The sequence below is a fragment of the Phascolarctos cinereus genome, unplaced genomic scaffold, assembly GCF_003287225.1.
Source record: "Phascolarctos cinereus isolate Bilbo 61053 unplaced genomic scaffold, phaCin_HiC Scaffold_1;HRSCAF=81, whole genome shotgun sequence".
Classification (NCBI taxonomy): Eukaryota; Metazoa; Chordata; class Mammalia; order Diprotodontia; family Phascolarctidae; genus Phascolarctos; species Phascolarctos cinereus.
Window position 1 is genome coordinate 142,589,631 of NW_027555514.1, and position 24,161 is coordinate 142,613,791.

The 24,161-nt window shown below is 39.4% G+C and overlaps 1 protein-coding gene across 1 annotated transcript in view; it reads right to left on the bottom strand.

Annotated features, from left to right (window-relative positions):
* CDHR3 (cadherin related family member 3) overlaps positions 1–24,161 on the bottom strand; it is a 104,743-nt gene that overhangs the window by 43,790 nt on the left and 36,792 nt on the right. Inside the window, exons 5-8 of the mRNA XM_078154425.1 lie at positions 18,492–18,586; positions 17,369–17,473; positions 13,942–14,090; positions 11,044–11,233 (exon numbers count right to left, since the gene is read on the bottom strand). Coding sequence (XP_078010551.1) covers positions 11,044–11,233; positions 13,942–14,090; positions 17,369–17,473; positions 18,492–18,586 — 539 coding nt within the window. The remainder of the gene's footprint in view (positions 1–11,043; positions 11,234–13,941; positions 14,091–17,368; positions 17,474–18,491; positions 18,587–24,161) is intronic.

Below are 24,161 nucleotides of genomic sequence, written 5' to 3' on the forward strand. Positions count from 1 at the left end.
GCCACTGGATTTGTCAATTATAGCTGAAAGTAGATTATCTCTGAACAGAGACTATGAAACTACTAAGTTTTGTCTTTGTTTCTCTAGTATTTTGCATAGTACACAAGCATGAACACTTAATAAATGTTGGTTGATTGTCTCCTTATCTTTGTTGGTGGAGTCCGTAGAGAAACGGTCTAGAGACAAGTCGAAATCCCTCTGTTATTCTCTTATAATTCACATTCTGTAGTCTGTTGAGCACATGGACAGAGTGATTGGGTTTTTTTTTCAATTAAATGAGAGTATTGAAATAAAATCTCATGTACTAAGTACAGTCTTCATATAGATGCTGGGGGTCCCTATCCCAACTTTCACTTGCACTGGCAAGCCAGGTCTCTAGAGGACAGCTAGGTTCTATGGGGTGCCCCTGAAAGGCAGTGGCATTCTCCTAAAATTATTCACTCAAGCCCCCATTTAGTGTTGTCCCCAATATCACCAGTTACAGTTAATATCACCATTATGTCATTGATTGACACAGTGATTAATGTCATAATGTCACCTTTACAGAGATATATTTGCTGAAAATATATGGCAAGATCTGAAATACAAAACCTCCCATAGAGGGGAGAGCTCCCCTATATAGAGGCATGATCTTCTCTATATCACCTTAGTCCCTGGGGAGAGTGGGTTCAAACCAGGGTTTGCTATAAAGCATTTGCTAATTTCCTTTCTAATCTATTAATTCTTAAAATTATATTAATTTATTTAATTTTTAAAAATTAATTTATTAAATTAATTTATCTAATTTAATTAATTTTATGCTAAGCTCATTTCCAAATGCAGAATAGCCATTGGATGAATTGTTCCGTTGCTGCAGGGTATGGCATCTTGGCTACTAGAATGACTTACTGCTGCAATGAATTAAGATGGTTTGTTCTCAGTATTGTGCTGGTGCCTCACTGGGTTCAGCTGTTAGCAAACTCTACTATGGACTCCAGCTTCTGGACTTAAAGGAAGCTTGCTCATCTGGCCCTTTAAAGTTCAGAAGGTCATAGCTATCTCCAATATTCCTACAACTAAAAATAGGAAAGAATTGACACAACAAAGAAGCAACAGCAGGGTTGTGTGCTTATTATGGACCATGGACTGGGTGGGGCCTTATGCACCCAGTCCCAGCTTAGTAGCTGATCAAAAAACCTCTCTTTGCCATAGAGTAAGAGGACAGGAATCAGTCATGCTCCAAAGTCCATGATGGGGATTGCTTCAGGCAGAACATGTTGCACATACTAATAAGGACTGGGTACTTACTGGCCAGTCACCTATTACATAAAATCTCATTGTAAGCATCTTCAGAGCAACTTCAATAACATAGGATGGCATGTACCTCATCCTTCTCCCAAACTTGAATGCTTAGAAAGGGAGCTGATGATTAATATCCAAAAGAGCCAGATACTAAAGTTTCCCAGTTCTGCCTTTATAAGGGCAACGAATAGAGACATAGGAAGTCCCCAAAGTATAACTACTCCTTTCCTGATAGTAGAAATACTTTAACATAAGAGTTACACACAAAATGCAATCTTATACTAAATCCCCTATTTTAAACTGTACCTTTCAGTTTAAAGACTATGTAAGCAATATTAGATATGAAGAAATTAATAAAAATTGTGATCTTTTTCTCAGTAATTAATTAGCTTGGCTGCCCACTCCACTTTCTTAAGCATTATTTATTTAATAAACTGGAGAGACCTCCTTTCCCAATAGTAATTACTCTTATTTCTCTATATAGTAACTCCATTAATTTCCTATAATTTAACAGATATTAAAGTTATTTAAAATATACAATTTGATAAAGGAAATACATGATAACAAATATATACATAATCATTTGCAATATTTTGGCTATAAGAAACATCACATTCAGAGTCATCTCAAATCCTCCCTTAAATCAGCAATTTGTTTCTCTTCATTTGTGAAAATGAAGTCTCACACCATTTAGTTTCTTTAAAGATACCAAGCAAAATCTTCTTTTAAAAATCCTCTTCATGAGGCAGCTAGGTAGCACACAGGCCCTAGGACCATGAGGACCTGAATTCAAATCCAGCCCCAGACACACTTGCCACTTACTACCTGTATGGCTCTGGACAAGTCACTTAACCCCAATTGCCTCCCCATCCCAAAAAACTCCTTTTCATAAGATAAAGGTGAAATAGCTTGATCAAAAAGGATTTCTCCACCTCCTTTTTCTCTTTTTTCTTTAACTTCTCTCTAGCCATGACAAGAAACAATCTTCTCAGTTTCTCTCAAGCTACCATTTTTAATAATCTCTCTCCAGTTTATCTCATAGATCTTCACAGATCAAAAGAAAAAAATGCCCTCTTTTCTTGACTTATAGAGAAGCAACCCATAGCAAGACATTTTCAGCTGCATAGTCTATCTGCCAGCAGAAATTGCCTTTTCCACAATATTTCATTTGGCTCTTAAAGACACAGTAATAGTATCTATAGTTTCTTTGGTAGAGTTAAATGAAACTGGTGTTACACAGAGATTAGTTCAAAGAAGAGATTTATTCCAGAGAGGAGTAAAAGGGACAGGACTGCTTCAACAAGAACCATAGAAGAGACTTTTTTTTCTAAAAGATTTTGCTTTTGGTAGAGATTTCTTTCAAAATGTCAGAAGTCTCACTATTTTGAAATCCTATGGAAGCTGCTTGCCCAAAGAATTCTTGACTTTGTGACTTTCAATACACTAGCAACAAAACTAAAAAGGAAGAGATAGAAAGATAAATGTCATTCAAAATAATTGCAGAATGTATAAAATATTTGGGTTTCTACCTTCCAAATCACACACAAGAATTATATCAACACAGCTATGAAACACTCTTTACAAAAATACAGACCTAAATAGAGAAATACTAATTGTTTATGGTTAGGGCATACCGTAATATAATAAAAAATGACAATACTACCTAAATGAATTTTCTTTTTCAGTGTCATAACAAGTAAACTTTCAAAAGACTGCTTTATAAATCTTGGGAAAATTATTAAAAAATTCAACTAGAGGAAAAATATCAAGAATCTCAAGGGAAGTAATGAAAAAAGTGGAAAGAAAAGGGGCCTAGCAGTAACAGATTTAAAACTATACTACAAACCAGCTTTCATTAAAACTGTTTGGAACTGGTTAAAGAGCGGAGAAGTCAATCAGTGGAACAGATTAGGTACACAACCTACAGAACTAAATGTAATGGAAGACTGATTTCTATTTATCCAGTTCTTCTGACCTCCAGTCTCACATCTCTAACTACCTATTAGACATCGCAATGTGGATGTCTTATAGACATCTTTTACTTAACATATCCAAAACTTAACTCATTATCTTCTCATTATTTCTCTGTTGGTATTGGGGTTCAGGGAGGCTTCTGCGAGCAGTACAAGGTGCTTTTCAGGGACCACAATGAGCTCATTGTAGAAAGTAGGATGCCAGATCTTCTCCATGTTGTCCCTGTTGGTGACAATACCATGCTCACCACGCTACTTCAGGGTCAGAATATCTCTCTTGCTCTGGGCCTCATTGCCCATGTAATTGTCTTTCTGGCCCACACCTACCATCACACCCTGATGTCTGAGTTGCCCAACAACGGAAGGGAAGGCAGCCCAAGAGGCATCCTTTCTTGCAAAGCCGGCTTTGCACTTTCAGGAGCCACTGTCAACAATGGAGGTAGCAATATCATCATTCCTGACAAATTTTGAAATGGTGAGTTTAAATCCATGAGAGAGAGAGGAGGTGATGGGGAGGCAAGTGTACGCTGGGTGGAAGAGCTCATAGCTACCCAAATTGGCATGCTTACAGCACAAGTGTGATGACATCACCACTCTCCAAATTCAATAAATTCCAATGGCTCCCTCTCAATTATAAAATTGATGTCAAATATGAAATATAAACCACATCAAAGGATCAAATGTAAAATTCTCTGACTTTTAAAGCCCTTCATAACCTGGTCCCTTCCTACCTTTCTAGTCTTCTTAGACTTCTTTTTCCACATATTCTGATCCAGAAATGCTGGCCTCCTTGCTGTTCCTTGAATAAGATGCTCTGTCTCCTGACTCTGAACATTTTCATTGGCTGTTCCCCTTGCCTACAACTCTCTCCTTCATCATCTTGTGCTTCTTCCTTCTTTGGCTTCCTTTAGGTTTCAGCTAAAATCCCATCTTCTGCAAGAAGACTTTCCTAGTCCTGCTTAACCATAGTGCCTTCCCTCTGAGATGATGTCCAATTTATCCTAGCAGACTTTGTTTTTACATAGTTGTTTGCATGTTATCTCCCCTAATGGACCGTGAGTCCCTTGAGAGCAGGGACTCTTTTTTGCCTTTGTGGTATCCCCAACTTTTAGTATAATGCTTGGCATTTAGTAAAGTGCTTAATAAATGCTTGTTGACTTGATTTATGATGCAACTCTCCACACTGAAGAGGCTGGGGAACTTGCTTCTGGGAAAGGAACAGTGAAGGATCTTGGAGAGATTTGTAGCACATGTAAACATCCCGTAACTGGTTTGGGTCTGACAAGTAGGTGGTTAATAGGATCCTCTTTGATTGGCTATTCAACCAGTTAAAAAAAAAAGAATGGTGTATTCAGAACTGAGTGGGGAAGGTATTCAAAATGCACTTGGGGCAGCTAGGTGGCACAGTGGATAGAGTACTGCCCCTGGATTCAGGAGTATCTGAGTTCAGATCTGACCTCAGACACATAACACTTACTAGCTGTGTGACCCTGGGCAAGTCACTTAACCCCACTGCCTAACTAAAAAAAAATGTCCTTTTGGGGCAGCCAGGTGGCGCAGTGGATAGAGTTCTGTCCCTGACATCAGGAGGACCTGGGTTCAAATACGGCCTCAGACCAAACACTTGACATTTACTAGCTGTGTGACCCTGGGCAAGTCACTTAACCCCACTGCCTAACTAAAAAAAAAATGTCCTTTTGGGGCAGCCAGGTGGCGCAGTGGATAGAGTTCTGTCCCTGACATCAGGAGGACCTGGGTTCAAATACGGCCTCAGACCAAACACTTGACATTTACTAGCTGTGTGACCCTGGGCAAGTCACTTAACCCCACTGCCTAACTAAAAAAAAAATGTCCTTTTGGGGCAGCCAGGTGGCGCAGTGGATAGAGTTCTGTCCCTGACATCAGGAGGACCTGGGTTCAAATACGGCCTCAGACCAAACACTTGACATTTACTAGCTGTGTGACCCTGGGCAAGTCACTTAACCCCAATTGCCTAAAACCAAAAAACAAAGAAACAAAATGCACTCAACAGACTTGCCCCTTGCCTTGGTGCAGCCCCTTCTATTTTAACTGTGATGGGACTTCTAGTGAGACAAGAGAAATAATGCTCTAAGGAGAGAGGCCTTGTGTCCCCCCCCCACCATGTTAGGCTGACATGTGCATGTCAACATAGGCCTCAGTACTGTATCCCAAAGAGATCATAAAAAAGGGAAAAGGACCCACAAGTGCAAAAATATTTATAGCAGCCCTATTCATGGTAGCAAAATATTGGAAACTGAAGGGATGCCCATCAATTGGTGAATGGCTGAACAAGCTATGGTATGTGAAAGTAATGGAATACTATTGTGCAATAAGACATGATAAACAGGCAGATTTCAGGAAACCCTGGAAAGACCTTGCACAAACTGATGCAAAGTGAAATGAGCAGAACCAGGAAAACATTGTACACAGTATCAGCAACATTGTGTGATAATCATCTATGAATGACTCTGCTCTTCTCACAATGATCCAAGACAAGTCCAAAGTACTCATGAAGGAAAATGCTATCCACATCCAGATAAAGAACTGGTGGACTCTGAATGCAGATTGAAGCATTTTTTTTCACTTACTTTATTCTTTCTCATGGTTTTTTGTTTGTTTTGTTTTGTTTTGTTTTGTGTGTGTGTGTGTGTGTGCGTGTGTGTGTGTGGCAACTGGGATTAAATGACTTGCCCTGAGTCACGCAGCTAGTAAGTATTATGTGTCTGAGGCCAAATTTGAACTCATGTCCTCCTGACTCCAGGGTTGGTGCTTTATCCACTTCACCACCTGGCTGCCCCTTTCTCATGGTTTTGTTTGTTTGTTTTTTTAATCTGTTTCTTCTTTTACAACTGTGACTAATCTAGAAATATCTTTTTTACATGATAGTACATATATAAACTATATCAAACCCCCTATCATTTTCAGAAGAGGAGAAGGAAAGGAGAAAAATTTGGAACTCAAAATATTGTGAAAATGAATGCTAAAAATTTTCTTGACCATGTAACTGGGGGAAAAACAAAGTTCTATTAAAAAAAACATAGATCTCAGTACTTTGTCTTGGTGTCTGTCCTTCCATTTTAGGTGAAGGATACTGAACATGGCTAAGAAGTGGTAAGTCTGATAAGGTCAAGAAAGCAAACCACCAAAAGTGAGGGAATCCAGGAATGAAATCCATGCCAGATTTTGCAGCTAGCCTGGCACTGAAGTCCTGGGGAGCAAGGAGTGACCTGGAGCAGTAGCTGATATGATGACTCTCCATCTGGATCTGAATTTAGCGCAACCAATAATATCAAGAAATGGTGTTAAATCAGAGCCCATTCTCCCCAGGCACTGAGGTAGTATAGGGGAGAGTGCACTCCCAGTGGCTGAGGAAAATGTTTGTCTTTTTGTTTTTGCTATATATTGGAAGTAAATATCCCTTCGTTAAAGTTAGTTATCTGGTTAAGTAGAATAAGGTTACTACAGTTATTCCTTCCAAATTCCAGGGGTTAGGGGAACTGCACCCTCATGATCTGGAAAATCTGCGTAAAATTTTTTGGCCCTCCCTTTGTACCAGAGGAGAAGTCTGACTTTTTTTCTTTTTCTTTTATGGAGCGTTTATAGTACCTTATTGTAAAATTTGGGTTAAGTATTTGGTCATAGGTTCTGTTATGTGCTGGCCTTTCTGTGTAGTCTGCAACTTCCACAAAACTCCCCTAAAATTCCCATTTAATTTCTTATGCTGACCTGCCATATATTGAAACTTTGACAGGGAAAGTCACAATGTGGAAGGGATAACTGTAGCCGCTGGTGGCTAATAGCGAGACAAACACACTGGAATTAGGGTATGCACTGAAGACATTAGCAGAAGTTACCCCAACCCCTCAGGAGAAGTGAGGTGAGAGAACACTGGCTTTACAGAGAATACACAAATAAACACAATATAAATACATAATACTGAGAATACACAAACAAACTGTATTGTACCTCAGTGAATCCAAAGACTCTAACTACTGGATTAGGGGCTCACAATTTGACAAAAACTGGAAAATAAGTCTAAGAGAAATTAGGCTTAGGTCATCATCTCACATAATATGCCACAAAAATTCATCAAATGGATATATGACTTAGATATAAAAGAGAATATCATAAATAAATTAGAGGAACAAGAAAGAAAATACCTTTGGTAACTATGGATAGTAGAGTTCCTAACTAAACAAAGGACAGAAAGTATCACAGAAGATAAACTGGAAATGCTGATTATAAAAAATTGGAAAGTTTTTGCATAAATAAAACTAATGCAATCAAAACTAGAAGGGAAACAGTTATTAAGGTAAAAAATCTTTGCAGCAGGTTTGTTTTTTTTTTTTTTTCCGATAAAGGTCTGGATAGCGAAAGTATATAAGGAATTGATTCGAATAGAATAGCCATCATGTTTCTAAGAAATATGCAAGAATAATAGCCATTGCCCAATAAATAAACGGTCAAAGGATAAGAGCAGACAATTCTCAAAGGAAAAAATCAAAGCTAGCAACACCATATGGAAATAAAGCTCTTAAACACTGATAATGAGAGAAATGCAATTCCACCTCACATCCATCAGATTGCCAAAGGTGACCAAAAGAGAAAACGATAATTGTCAGAGTGTCTGGGGAAAGAGTCACACCAGTGTACCAATTGTAGAATTGTGAATTGATTTAACCATCCAAAAGCAATTTGGATCTATAACTCAGAAGTCACTAAACCAGGTATACCTTTCAAACCAGAAGTAAAACTACTAAGCTTTACCCCAAAGAGAAAAAAGAAAGAAAGAAGGAAAAGACCTATACATGCAAAAATATTTATAGCAGTTCTTCTTCTTGCAGTAAAGAACTGGAAACAAAGGCAAAATCCATCATTTAGCATGTGGTTAGAAAAATTATGGTATGTGAAAAAAATGAAATATTATTTAGATATAAGAAATGAGGAAACAGAGGGTTTCAGAGAAACTTGGGAAAACTTGTGTATGAAATAATGCAAAATGAAGTAAGAACCCAGGGAATGATTTATACAAAAACAATAAAACTAATTAAAAAAAACCTTATAAGACTTAACTCTTATCAATGCAATGACCACCCACATTTCCAAAGGCCTAATGATGAAGCATGCTATCAGGGAGCAAGACAAGAGATGTGAGGAACACAAGGTATAACTAACCCTGCATTTTCAGACCTGAATAATGTGGGAAGTTGTTTGTTTGACTACATTTATTTGTTACAAAGTTTCTTCTTTTTCTGTTTTTTTTTTCCAAAGAGGAGGATTGGTAAGCAGAGTGAAGTTAAGCAATTGGGTTGTCAAAAAGAAAACAAAGAAGAGGGCCTTTGAAGCATGTTTTTTTTAAAGGCACACAGATAACAGAAAGAAAACCAGTAGGTGACACAGACAAGCAAGACAACTTTGAAGGTTACCTGTTGAGTTTATTATCTACTTAAAAAAGCAAAGCCCTGCACAGTAGAGATTTATGTTTTCACATGCAATCCCCCTTTTCTGTTTGACTTTGTGCATGGAGATTCTAATTTATTTGGTGTTCATTAATTTCATAAAATGAAAATTAAATTTAAAATGCATTATTAGCTAGGAATCAAAAATGATCTTTGACTGTTTAAAAAGTCAGGCATACTCCAATTATGTGAGGGGGAGAGTCAAAATCAATGTGCTGAAAGTTAGGTTAGAAAGAAGCAGGAGGCTGCATGTACTTGGGTTTTGTTTTGTTTTCCTTTTCCTAATATTTTGTTATTAATTGTTGTGATCATGATGTAAAAAGTAAATTAACTACTCTAAGTTTTATTTGTAAATAAGTATTTAGTTTGGTGTATCTATAACACTGGCATAGCATTTCCCTGAGACTTTTTACTTGTAAATGACATTTATATAGTACATGAGAGGCTTATGAAGCTCTTTACATAAATTACTTCCCTCAATCCTCACAACAGCCCTATCAGGTAAGTGTTGTTTTTTATCATCCCCATTTTGCTGATGAGGAAACTGTGACTTGCTTTTATGGTTACACATGTAGGAAATATTAGCAACAGGATTGGAACTCAAGTCATTTTGGACTCCCAGTCCAGCATTCTTTCAACTACACCATGCTGTATTACACCACCACCTCCCACTGCCATGTTTGAAAAATAGAAAATGCAGGTGTCCCAAAGAACAATGGGGAGAAACATGGTGGGTATAAGTAGGCTTCAACATATTATCTACTATGACTTACACACAAGAATATTGGTGAAAGAGGTATCCTGAAAATATATGACCAGAAATGGAGCATACAGTAATGGACAGATGGACAACCCAAGTGCTGGACTGGTACCCATGGGATGTCCTAAGCCACTGAGGGAGACCTCTAGTACATTAGATAGATCATCTTAGGAGTTTCATGGAAGGGGATGAACTAGGATCTCACAGGATGAGAAAGCATGGATGGCTTGTGGTCTGTACTATTAAATCAACATATTCCTATTTATCAGTCTTAAGTTGTTAGCCCAGATCCATATGGCTTTGCTCTTGAAATTATTACCACACGTGTAAAGAATCTTAGGATAATAATAACATTATTATCATATAATTAATCATAACTCTAGAGCTATAAGGGAGCTTGAAGGTTATCTAGTTTAATTTCCTCAGTCAGTCAAATAGCAAACATTTATTAAGTGCTTGCTATATACTCTATAGCACTGGAGATATGAAAAAAAGGCAAAACCTCACCAAGTTTAAATGACTTGCCTAAGGTCATAAGGCCTAGTTGAGATGTTAATTTAGGTCATGTGATTCCAGGTTCAGTGCCCATCAGTTCAATGACTCCACAGTTTACCACTGGCACCCCATAATCAAGGGAGAGTCAAATCACACAAAGGTCTAATCACACAAACAGGTCTAAGACTTAGCACAAATAGTGATAGGAATATCAAAGCTGTGATTAAAAAAAGGAGTGGGGGGACAACATTGAAGGCAGAAAGAAGAGGAAGAAGACCAAAATAGGAGGGGAGAAGGGGGATGGGGAAAACAATAGAGAAGCAGAAGCAAATAGAATTAAAAAAAAACCCTGACAAAATAGCACTTCTTTAATACTTTGAAAGATCTGTGATTTAATCAGTGTGGGCGCTCTACACCAGACCTGCACAACTTGGCAGTAGGTAGGGGCCAAAATTAAAATAGGCTAAACTTCTTCGTACCACATACAGACTGATGATGGTTGGTTGTCGTGGGTCATGTGACAAACCAGGAGAGAATATGCAGTGCCAACCCTATGTTTTTCGTGGGCCATCCAAAATCCTTGGCCTGTGGGCCATATGTTGTGCCAACCTGCTCTATGCTAACCCTTTTCTGCATACCTTAGCAGATGTCTTCATAAATTCTTATGGTTAAAAATAAATTCATCACCAGGGAACCCACTTTCTGGTGAGGTACCTCTTAGCACTCATCTAGGCTGATCCTCAGATGACAATCATCTAGTTCATTGCCAGTTCTATCCTCCTTCCTATCTTGATAGGACTTTCCAAAACTTGTAGTTCTCTGCTATATATATAGCCTTTGAGATCTCAGGGTCATCAGCATGTTGTGACAAAGCAGAGGCGTAGAATTTTGGTGGAGGTAGCCTTTAATTCTTTAAAGAGCCATTCTCCAATATCCTTAAAATCTCCTTTGCTTCCCTCAAAAGTTCATTGAAAGTGTTTCAGAGAAACCAAAAGGCTAGGCTGGAGCCACATTAAGAAATTATGTAAAGCAAAAGAGGCAAAGACTTGAGTACCTGAAGGTAAACTGATCGCATGCTGAAGGGTTGTCATTAATGTCTTCAATGATGAACATTATCTGAATGCGGTTCTCCTGACCCCCTTTGGGTCTATCCTTCACAAGAACTTCCAGAAGGATGTTCGGATTTTGCTTCAATTTACCAGCATCTCGATTTAGCCTACTAGCTATTTGAATGGTACCAGTCACTAAGCAGACAGGAGACAAAGGGAAGAACTTGACCTTTTGAAGAGGAAGGAAGAATGGCTACATAGGTGCTTATCTAGAACTTAAAAGCTCAGGAAAAATAGGAATAAGATGTCCTTATGTGAGGGTGGCCTGTGGTGGGATGGGATTGGATTTCACCAATTTTGGAAGCTCGTAGGACAGTAGAATTACGGCTAGAAGGGCCTTGAAGCCTTTCATTTTATGGATAAGGAATTTAAGACCCAAAGTAGTTAAGAGATTAGTCCAGGCTCACAACAGAGAGCTAGCAGCATGGAGAAGATTCAAACTAAAGTCTTTTGAATTCAAATCTAATGCTTTTCCCACAGCATTATAAATAGAAGACATGTTCCTTGGGAGCCTAAATTAGTATTGTGGTAGTGTTCAATAATTTTCTTCGTGACCTCATTTGGGGATTTCTTGGCAAAGATATAGGAGTCATTTGCCAAATCCTTCTCCAGCTCTTTTTACAGATGAGGAAACTGAGGCCAACAGGGTTAAGTGATTTACCCAAGCTCACACAGCTAGTAAGTGTCTGAGTTTAGATTTGGACTCAGGTCCCCCAGACTCCAGGGCTGGCACTCTATCTACTGTGCCACCTAGCTGTCCCTCTCAAATTAGTATTACAGAACATTAAAATCAGTCGTTACTAAGAATTGAGACCATAATAGGGCTGGTCAGGACTGGATGGGGCTGCCTGAATATCTAATAAGTGTAGACATCTGATATATCCTGTTGTCAGTGAATAATTGTAATCACACCTCACATTTATCTAGCACTCTTAAGGTTTGCCAAGGGCTTTGCATATAGCTAGAGGCACCCAGATGAGGCAGTGGATGGAGTACCACCCTGCTGCTCATAGTACCATGCTGCGTCCTCTACCAATGCAAATTGGCATCTCCCCTGCCACTTCTAGTCTTAGACACCTTCCTAGGACAATGAGAAGGTGAGTGACTTGTCCAGGCAAACTTGAAACCAGGTCTTGGCTACCTATCCACTATGCCAAATACAGTGGTGCAGAGGAGGGGGCAGCAAAAGGATGAAGGGAGGGAAGTCCTGACTACATATGGTTAGAGGAGCTTTTCCTCTTATTCTAAGACTGCTTGCCTCCCACAGAGGAAATTGACTAGAAAAAAGAGCCCATTTGCCTATTGGTCAATAGGATCCCTTGCAATGCTATACTTTAATAATAATGACCCCCCTCAGGGCAGGTAGGTGGCAGCAGTAGATAGAGCACCAGCCCTGGAATCAGAAGGACTTGAGTTCAAATCCAGCCTCAGACACTTGACACTTACTAGCTGTGTGACCCTGGGCCTAGCCAAAAGATAATAATAATAATAATAATAATAATAATAATAATAATAATAATAATAATAATAATAATGACTCCAGTTCTCTGACAAGTTTAAAGAATATGTTCAAATTTAACTTTTGTACAGCCCCTCCTAAGTAAGCTCTACAAATTTCCATCATACTAGGCAGTTTCCAGAGGTAGGTAACCACTGCTACCCCACTTCCCCTCCCTTATCCCTTTAAGAAAAGTACCCAAAGTGCACACAACCCTAACGGCTACTGGGCAAATGCCTTATTGTTCTACTAGGGTAGCCCACATATAAGTCTATAGGCTTATGCAAAGATGCCATTTGAAAAAGAATGTCTTTTTTGCAATACAGAAGCATTCTAGTCAAATCTTTCCAGTGTCTTGGCCAGGGTATATTCTTGTAAAAGAAGAACAGAACCCAATAAAGCATTGGATTAAGGTGCTCCTTTGAAAGAGACCAAAATGCTATTTACATCAACTAACTTATCTCTAACAATACTCATATTTGTCCAGGCATACCACCATCTAATATCTTTAACTGGTTCCTCAAAAAAGGTAAATTAACGTTGTAGGGGGGAAAACAACAATGACAACTACTACAACAAAAATCCATATTGCAGCAGTCAATTAGTTCTATGGCAACAGTGTTATAAATAGAAGACGTTCCTTGGGAGTCCAAATTAGTATTATAGACTTTAAAATCAATTGATGCTGACAACTGAGATTGTGAGAGGCTGGGCTGGGCTGGATGGGGCTGCCTGAGTGTCTAATAAGTGTAGACAACTTATAGAACAAGTTTATCAGAGAATAATCATAATGATATTTCACATTTATCTAGCATTGTAAGGTTTGCCAAGGGCTTTACATATAGCTGGAGGCACTTAGGTGAGGCAGTGGAAAGACTTAGAGTCAGGAAAATCTGAGTTCAGATCTGGCCTTAGTCACCTATTAGCTTTATGACCCTAGGCAAGTTAATTAACTATTGGCTGTCTTAATTTCCTCATCTGTAAAATGGAGATCATAATAGCACTTACCTCTCAAAGGCGTGATAAGGATAAAAGATATCTTAATGTGCTTTACAGACTTTTTAAAGCACTAATAAATGCTAGATATACAAATGTACATATATATGCACATTTATTCATATACACACAGATATAAAATTTGTTCCTCACAACAAATTTGTGAGGCAAGTGGTATTATTTTCCTGTTTTACAGAAGAATCTAAAATGGCCCTTGTAGCTCATGGCCTCAGAGTAACATGTCCAGGGGCCAAAAAACTGATAAGCGTGAAAAAGCCAGCGAAATGACCAAATTGAAGGATGCATACGGCAGGCTCTGTATGTGTAAATGCATGTAGGTATGTCTTACACTGGTTTATTGTGAAATACTCATTAGGGGTGGTGAGCTGATAGAGGAGCCTGCCCATAAAGCCTTCATCATCAGGATCCTTGGCAGTGATATTGGCAACAATAGTTCCGGGGCTCAGTTCCTCTGGAATTCTGTAAATTCTTACTGAGCTGAAACACAAATACAGCAGAGAAGCAAATCAGTGCCTGGAGGACTGGAGGTGGAGGCAGTCTAGATTAGTAGCTAGAGGGAAAGTGAAGCAAGAGTTCACACTCTCTCCACCCAATCTCTGGACCTGATTCTCTGGAATTTCATAGGGAATTCTTCTAAAAGTCAACCTAGAAGGGCTGTGGATGCTGCCACAACCCTTGTATCAATATAACTGCCTAGCTGCATCTGAGAAATTGAATCCAGTTGTGACGAAACAAGTTCTACTTCAGATGTAATAAAGGGAGTCTATTTAAAAACAACAACAGTAAATCCTGCAAGGCAGGGAATGTTTTGATAATACAAATCATCTAGATAATACAAACCATCTCTAGTTTATCTGGATTATAAATACGAATTCTGATGAAGTATAAACACACTTCAGAATTCTATGTAGTACCTTGGTTCTATTGCATTCAAAGCTTTCGGGGGTTTTAACATTTTTTTATTCTGAAATTAAACACCAAAGGGTGGGAATGGGAATGTGTGTGTGTGTGTGTATGTGTGTGGAGAAAGACAGAGACAGAGATAGAAAACAAAGAGAGAGAACAGAAACAGAGGATTGTATATGAATCTACAGGTCTCTATTTTGTACAGCTCTATAACGCAGTAGGTGGCCTAACACATAGCGTGCTGGACTTGGCACAAGGAAGAAGAGAGTTCAAATCCTGCCTCATATACTTACTGACTGTGTTACCCTGGGCAAATAATTTCATTTATCTGTGCCTCAGTTTCTTCATGTGTAAAATGGAAGTAATAATAACATCTACTTCACAAGATTGTTGTGAGGAACAAATGAGATAATTAAACTCATGAAAATTAATGAGTTCAATAAGAAGTTTCATTCCAATGGGAGAGACAACACTCCAAGGGGAATATTAGCCCAGGGAATGCAGTATGATCTAGGAAATCACAAAAGTGGTGAGTAGAGCTAGAGCGGTCCACCATGAGCACATCCTTTCCAGAAGCAATGGTAGTGGCTCAGTTCTAAGAGCAAGAGATGGAAACAGGGGACTGATATACCCAGCAAGGCAGAAAACAGCCTGGGTGAAGAGGACTCATGATCGCAGGGAACAGAGAGCTGAGTGGCTTAGCTCTTCCCTGGCAAGGCCTCCAGTGGGTAGGGCAAGAGCAGAATCAAGGTGGGTGGAGTTAGGAGACACCTGGATTTAAGCCCTGCCTCTCACTCATACCTGACTGTGGCCTTGGGCAAGTCACTCCACAGTGCCCCATTAGCAATTTGATATTGGTTATAACACGGGCTTTTACATAATAAGTCCTTAATAAATGTTTGTTTGAATTGAATTAGATAACACACTGCTTTATAAAATAAACAACAGCAACACCCTAAAGAATTTCTACTTTTTAGGACTTGATAGAACCTGCCAAAACGTGCAGCTGTTTACAAACATGTTTGCTCTTGCATGGGCAGAGCATCTGGGCAACTAGACAGGCTCATCATTTTCCATCTGGATGATTGGTGTCTAAAGAAAACCTCTGCTGGCTTCTTTTCCTAAACCTGAAAGGAGAGCAATAAAAAAGATTCCTGACAGATCTCAAGGGTGAGAAAACACCCAGCCAGGATGCTGCTATCTGTGAATTGTACTGTGAGTCAATCACTTGACTTCGGGATGATTTAGTACGAGCCAAGCACCTTTACAAATTCTGTCTCCTATGAACTCCGAAAACCAACTCACTTTCCCCTTAGAGATCCTGTTAACCTGATTTCCCACCTCCCTGATTAGAGTAATGCAGCAGAATGCGCTCAGCTCAAGTCACACTTCACCTTTCTGGAAAGGGTTGTTTGTGCGTCAGCAGTGATGTACAGTGACAGTTCCTGACCCTACATCCAGTCTTTGATGTCACAACCTATTTATAAATGGGCCGTGCTGTGTGCTCAGGGATGTGGGATGTCAGCTAAAATCCCCATCCCTATCTGTTTAGTTTTCGTCCAGGAACCAACATTGATGTGTTGTTTGGCTCCTTCTGGAAGGCGCTAAATAGGGGGTTGCTTGATATTGTCCCACCTGAGCTTAAACCAGGCAAATTTTTCACCATTCAGGCATCCATATTTAAGGTATGGATGCTAAGGTGAAGGACTGAAATGTCAAGAGCATTAAAGTGGAGGTCACAGGTGGAGAGTTCATTTTACAGATGAAGGTGGTTAAGTGACTTGCCCAAAAATGATATTACAAATATCATCCACATTTTACAGATGAGTAAACAGCATAAGCAAAGTTAAGTGACTTTGTCCATAATCACAGAACCATTGTCAGAGGTGGGATTCAGGATAATAGGTCAATAGGTGGAAGGCCATCTAGTCCAACCCCTCATTTTACAGAGGAGGAGATTGAGGGCCAACTTGCCCAAGGTCATCCAGATAGTAAGAGACAGAGGCAATTTCTGTACTCTGGTCCTGACTCCAAAGCTCACTCTCTTTCCATCATGCAACAATGTCTCTCCATTTCCTGTTTCCCAGTCCAGCATTCTATCCACTTATACCAGGCTGCCTTTCATCTTACCTTGGCTTTATTCACATCTGCAAATGTAGTTAAACTGAGCAACTGTTTTTCACATTTTCCTAGTGACTAACTGGTCTCTTGCATGTGTTTTGGGGGACCAAAGAGACAGGCAATAAAAGATACTGTGCCTCTGTAGCCAAATAACAAAAGTATGCTAGGGTAGGACTTCAAAGGTGGAATAAGAAAGATCAGAGCATGTAATGGTGACTATGCCCACTGGGTTAAGTCATCAAATAAAATTATATCCTTTCCCCATTACCCAAAAATAGACACCAGGCCTTCCTCCCCACAGGGAATCATCCCAACATCTATTTTCCAAAAAAGGCAGAGAAATGAAAAATATAAAAGCCTGGAGCCAGAATGAATTGATGAGAGACGGGAAGACAGACAGAGATAGAAAAGCAGAGACAGAGAGACTGGGACAGAGACACAGAAAGAGACAGAGTCCATGAGACATGAGAGAGAGAGAGAGAGAGAGAGAGAGAGAGAGAGAGAGAGAGAGAGAGAGAGAGAGAGAGAAACAGAGACAGAGAGACAGAGAGACAGAGAAACTGAAAAATTAGCCATTGTTTTCTTGTCTTTCCCTTAGGAAAAAAAAAAAACAACACAGGTCAGAAAGCATGAAAGCTCTTTGAAATTGTGCCTCTCCACTTCCCCACCTCAGTGAGGGATGTCTGGCAAAGAACCAGAATAGGAGAAAGGGTGAATTTTGGGCTTACCTGGTAAAGTAAGGAGTTTCATCATTAACATTTATGATGTTTACTAGGAATGTTCTTGTGGCTTTAAGCTTCCCACTGTCCTCTACTTCCACATCAATCACATAACTGTCAGGGAGAAATAAACCCGAGTTAGGGTTTCAGATTTTAGATAATTGTGAAAAATGGGGTGAGAGGGAATGGTGAGAGATGATCCTCTTCTCTTCCCTCAGTCACCAAGTGTTGCTTTTCCCCATAACAGCAAAAGAGCACCAAAGATAAAAATGAAAGCTAAGACGTTAGCATAGTTCATACAATAATAGATGTAGAATTGGAAGGGATCTCAGAAGTCATGTAGTCCAAAGCCCTCATTTTACAGATGGGGAAATAGTCCTGGTGAGATTGAGAGGTTTGTCCAGGGTCACACAGATAGAAAGTGGCAATGAGGTATTCAAACTCAGATCCTAGGACTATAGATTTAGTGCTTTTGGATAAGATTTGAGCAAAAAAAAAACAAAACTAAAAATCCTGAGTAAGGTACAGGCAGGAGAGGAAATTGCCCATTTAATACTGTGACATCATGACCATCCTCTTCTTTTTCGATCTCTCCAAGACCCTTTCTCCATTTCTTTTCCTTATCTCTTATTCTTTCCTCCTGAGTAACTCACCTACACACCGGAATCTTACCCGAAGCCATCTCACTTTACTTTGTCTCTATTTCTCTACTCACAAAATAGAGTGAAGACCTAAAGTTAGATCCAGCTGACTCAAGAGCCCCACCCTCCCCTTTCCCGATCACTTTTACTGTGGTTATTTGGATGTTTCTGGCAATCATAACTGAGTCAGTGTGAAGGTAGTTCCCCCTACCATTTTTTTTTTCAAGGTGGATGGAAGAAGAGTGATAGGAGAGGAGGACTGGGCAGAGTCATCCAGATAATTTCCTCAACTTTGCTCTCCATGTTTAGACATCATCTGAGTGGAGTTCAGGAGGGAAACAGAATATGCAGGGTTACACAGGCCTTCCTCACTTGGAAAGTCCTTATTCATAACGTTTCTTTTGCCAGTGATTATTCCCCCTTGAGCTCCCACCTATCCCCACTAATGCATCCAAACAACTCTAAAAGAAAGGGCATTGGCCAGTTCCTACCTGTTGTGTCCTGCTTCAAAATCAAATGTTGTTGTGGAGAAAAGGATGCCATCTGTAGAGACATTGAAGTGCTTCAAGGGAGAAATCAAGGAAAACTAAAACAAAAAAAAATACTGAGTGAGAGGCAGTGTCTCTTCTCTTTCTTTTTGCTTGTTTGTTTTTTATTTTTTGTTAGGCAATGGGGTTAAATGACTTGCCCAGAGTCACACAGTTAGTAAGTGTCAAGTGTTTGGTCTGAGGCTGTATTTGAGCTCAGGTCCTCCTGACTCCAGGGCGAGTACTCTATCCACTTTGCCACCTAGCTGCCCCCCCCCTTCTTTTTTTATAATTCATGTATTTATTTTTAGTTTTTAACATTCACTTTCATAAGATTTTGAGTTTTAAATTTTCTCCCCTTCCATTTCTTCCTCCCTCCCCAAGATGACATGCAATCTGATATAGGCTCTCCTTATACATTCACATTAAACATATTTTCACATTAGTCATGATGTAAAGAAGAATTAGAACTGATGGGAGAAACCACGAGAATGAAGCAATAAAACAAAACAACAAAAGAAAAGGAGAGCCAATAGTATACTTCCATCTGCATTCAGACCCCATGGTTCTTTCTCTGATTGTGGATAGTATTTTCCATCATGAGTCTTTTTGAATTGTCTTAGATCCTGGCATCGCTGAGAAGAGCTGAGTCTATCGAAGTCAGTCATTGCACAATGTAGCTGTTACTGTGTACAATGTTCTGGTTCTGCTCATTTTACTTTGTATCAGTTCTTGTAAGTCTTTCCAGGTTTTTCTAAGAGCATCCTGCTTGTCATTTCTTGTAGCACAATAGTATTCTATTACTACCATATACAGCAACTTTTCAGCCATTCCCCAATTGATGGACATCCCCTCAATTTCCAATTCTTTGCCACCACAAAAAGAGCTGCTATGAATATTTTTGTACATGTGGGTCCTTTTCCCATTTTTATGATCTCTTTGGGGTACATCCCTAGAAGAGGTGCTGCTGGGTCAAAGGGTATGCATAGTTTCATAGCCCTTTGGGCATAGCTCCAAATTGTTCTCCAGAATGGTTAGATTAGTTCACAGCTCCACCAATAATGCATTAGTGTTCCAATTTCCCCACATCTTCTCCAACGTTTATCATTTTCCTGTTTTGTAATGTTGGCCAATCTGATAGGTGTGATATGGTACCACAGAGTCGTTTTGATTTGCATTTCTCTAATCAATAGTGATTTACAGCATTTTTTCATATGACTATAGATAGCTTTAATTTCTTCCTCTGAAAACTGCCTGTTCATATCCAGACTATTTATCAATTGGTGAAAGACTTGCATTCTTATAAATTTGACTCAGTTCTCTATATATTTTAGAAATGAGGCTTTTATCATAGACAGGCAGTGTCTCTTTTTACTAAAGGCATATTTGTATAGTCACTGTAAACTAGTGACTGAACAAATAGTCTTTGTCAATAGAATACTCTTGGTTTTTCTGGAATGAGCTCCCAAAATAGCAATTCTCAGACTTAATAGTTTCTTGGCTAGGAGCTATCAGGATTTGCCAAATGCGTTGAGGTGCTGCCCTGGGAAGGAAGCCATTGGCTCTTGAAACAGCATAACTATAAAAGGTGTCCAGTCTGAGAGAGAACTTGCTTCAATTGAAAACCCCCTTGTTACTGGCATGTTGTGACCACTTCTGTTTTCCTACATACATACCTGGCTTTGCCCCCATTCGCTGCCTTGGCCTCATCTCTGGTTTCTGTGTGCTTCCTGGCTCTGATTTATCTACTTTGGCCCTCCTGAGGCCTAGCTTGTCACTCTATCTCAGGGACAGCCCAGCATGAGAGGGACACCCTGGCTTGTGTGCTAGTACACAAGGGACCAATCCAAAGAAAATACAAAGCCCCGCCATCTGTCAGTATTCAGTAAAATTCACCCCTAGCTCCAGATAGGGCCTTAATATGTGGATCAGATAATCTGATTCTGGCTGTAGTCACTACTCATTAACCAGGGATTTCCAGCACAGTTACTGGACTGCTTAACTCAGTGCCCAGTGGGAAAGAGAGAGAGTGCACAGAAAATAGAGTGAAAAGTTCCTTTGAGGTCAGCTTAAACTTCTTAGACTCTGTTTTTGACAGAGACGCTTTATAATGCCAAAAAGAATAATTCCGGTAGATAGGATTAGACAGATGAAAGATTCTAGGCTATCGAATTAGGAGGGACCTTGGAGTTCAATCAGTCCAAAGGTTCCTAACCCAAGGTTTGTGAACTTGTTTTTTAAAAAATACTTTGATAACTGTATTTCAATATAATTGGCTTCCTTGGTTAAACTACGTATTTTATTCGATGCATTTAAAAACATTCTGAGAAGGGGACCATAGGCTTCATCCAGACTGCCAAAGGAATCCATAATACACATAAAAAGGTTAAGAATACCTGAACTAGTCCAACTCCTTTATTTGATAGGTAAGAAAGGTGAGACCCAAAAAAGTTAAGTATTTTGCCTGTGGTAATACAGATAATAAACACCAGAGCTGGAATGTGAACTTGGGTCCTGTGACCATGCCCCTCAAAAAAAAAATCTGTACCATGTCCTCTGCTTATTTCTCTGTGTGGAATTGCCTTGAAGGTTCCTTACATACATACTTTTTCCATACACCCCCTACCCCTTGTTTCAGCTAATATAGGCTTGCACAACTTGACAGTAGGTAGGGGCCAAAATTAAAATGGGGTAAACTTCTTCAGGCTGCAGATAAGGTTTTAGTGGCTCACTTTCCAAGTAAAGGTATAATTAATAATTAAACTATTTTAGAAATAAATATATTTTTTAGAAAGAGAAATTTCAATTAATATCAATTAATTATACTTAAATTACTTAAGATTTTTATTTATCATATCATTGCATTATTGTTAAAAAATTACATTGCTAAGCAGTACAAGTTTTAATACATTTTTCAGGTTTTCTTACTATTTACATTTAGTTAATGGGACATATTACACTTCTTGTCAGCAATCAGTTTATCATACTGTGTAATCATGCTTGGAATTGCTTTCTTTAGAAATCTGAAAACTAAGTTTACTCATTTTCTGAGTTTACTTCTTGAAAAACCATTTTTCCCCACTGAGATTTTTCAGCAATTTGGATGCTTTAATTTGTTTTTCATTGGTGTCCAATTTGCTTAAGTCAAGATGTTTTGATTTGAAATGGCGATGAAGATTGTATTCCTTCGGAACAGCTATTACTTCCCGGCAAACAAGGCACAATATTTTGTCTCTCAATTTGTCCACTCCAGATTAAGTATTCTGTGTTCTGATTCAATCTTCCATTTCTTTTTATCACCCATTTTACAAAGTCACCCCAAAAACTTTAACGCTAGAACCAAAAAAATCTCCGCAGCCACTGCTCACATACAAAGAAATACTGAACTGAGTCTCTGACCTTGGAGAGAGCGCCAGACACTCCTGTAACTAGCCGGGCAGCCACAGGGAGGGAGGGAAGAAGCCCTCAAGTTGCTGCCACTCAACACAAAGCCACCGTCAGCGGCATTGGTGTGAGACTGCACTCACTTTGTCCCTGTTCAACACCAGAAATGACAGAAAACACAGCAAAAAGTAAGACTCTCACTCCTCTGAGACCAGAGACAGACTGATGATGGGCGATTGCCGTGGGTCACGTGACAAACAGGAGTGAGTGCGCAGCGGCAACCCTCCCGCCAAGTTACATGACCGGCACAATAGTGACTAATAGAAGATGGGTTAAGCGGGGCGGACAAAGCACTCTTTAGATCTTTACTTTCTTTTATCGCCTCTACATTTTTTGAAATCCTTTGGTGGGCTGCAAGCAGCCTCTGGGCCATATGTTGTGCAGGCCTGATCTAATACAATCTAAGCACAGTTAAGAAGCAAATAATGACAACAACAATTTGGATGAAATCTACCCTCTTAGTTAAATCCTAGGCCCTGGAGAAAATTTTTGCAAAGCTGTAGGCCAGGGGTGGGGAACCTGTGGCCTCAAGGCCACGTGTGGCCCTCTAGGTCCCCAAGTGCAGCTCTTTGACTGAATTCAAACTTCACAGAACAAATCCCCTTAATAAAAGGATTTGTTCTGTAAAACTTGGATTCAGTCAAAAGGCTGCACTCAAGGACCTAGAAGGCCACATGTGGCCTCAAGACTGCAATTTCCCCACCCCTGCACCTCAGCCATCAGACATCAGGCTCCTCTGTATAGTTTCTTGGATTAGAGAGCAAACTCTCATGGAGCAAATAAAAAACAACGGGTGATGTTTTGCACAGACAGTAGACAAAAGACTCGGATTTGAGTCCCAGGTCTGCCACTCATTGGTTCTTTGACTTCAGGGGATCAATCAATCAACAAACATTTATTAAGCACTTAGTACATGCCAAGCACTTGGTGCTAAGCACTGGAGATATAAGGAAGAAAGTGAAACAAGTCACAGCCTCTCCAATCTTGTTTCTTCATTTGTAAAAAGGGGTGATAATGCTTGTCCTACCTAAATCAATCAACAAGACTTTATTAAGCAAATATTCTGTGCCAGGCATTGTGCTCGATGCTGGGGGATACAGAGATAAAAGTGAAACCGTCCCTTCTCTGAAGAAACTTAAATTCTATCAATTCAGTCCATCTGTGAGGTGGAAGTAAGGAGGGTTTGTATACCAGGTATGAGGCACAGCCAGTGTAATGGCTTAGAGATGGGATATGTATTGTCATATGTGAAGAATAGTAAGATGTCCAGTTTAGCTGGAACAAAGAGAGCATGAAGGACATTAATGTGTAATAAAGCTAGAATGTTAGGTTGGAGTCATGTTGTAAAGGGTTTGAAATGCCAACAGAGGTGTTTGTATTTGATCCCAGTTGATAGGAAACCACTGGGATTTGCTGATCAGGGCAATGGCATGGCCAGACCTGTGATTTAGAATATCACTTCAGTAGCTGTCTGGAGGATGGATTGAGAGGGGAAAGGCTGGATGCAGAGGCCGATTAGAAGGTTATTGTAATAGACCAAGCAGAAGGTGATGAGGTCTGATCTAGAGTTACGGTATGAGTGGAAGAAAGAGGAACAGACTTGAGAGATGTCATAAAGGTAGAATTGACTAGCTTTGGCAACTGATTGGGTATACACAGTGAGGGAGAGTGAAGAATCAGAGATGATCTGAAGTTGCAAATCAAGATGACTGGAAGGATGGCGGTGCCCAATACAGAAATACAGTTCAGAAAAGTGATAAGTTTGAGTTCCATTTTGGATATTTTGAGATAGAGATGCCTAAAAGAATTTAGTTTAAAATGTCCAATAAGTAGTAGGGCTGGAATAAGGAAAGAGATTAGGATATATAGATCTAGGAGTCATCTTCATAGAAATGATAGTTAAACATATGGGAATTGATCAGGGCACCAAGAAACACTATGTAGATAGAATAGAATACAGGCTATACACAAAGTTAAGGAAAATGTTTTCCTTCTTGTTCCTTTCTACACACACACACATACACACATATCCCTATGTTGGAATAGCTAAGACCTTAAAGTTTCTTTTTGGGAAAAGGAAAAAAACCCAAATTATTTGCAGATGTGTGTCTGTACATACAATATATGTATGAATATGCCTATATATGCATGTGTGTATATGTGTACATATGTGTGTATACATATATGTAT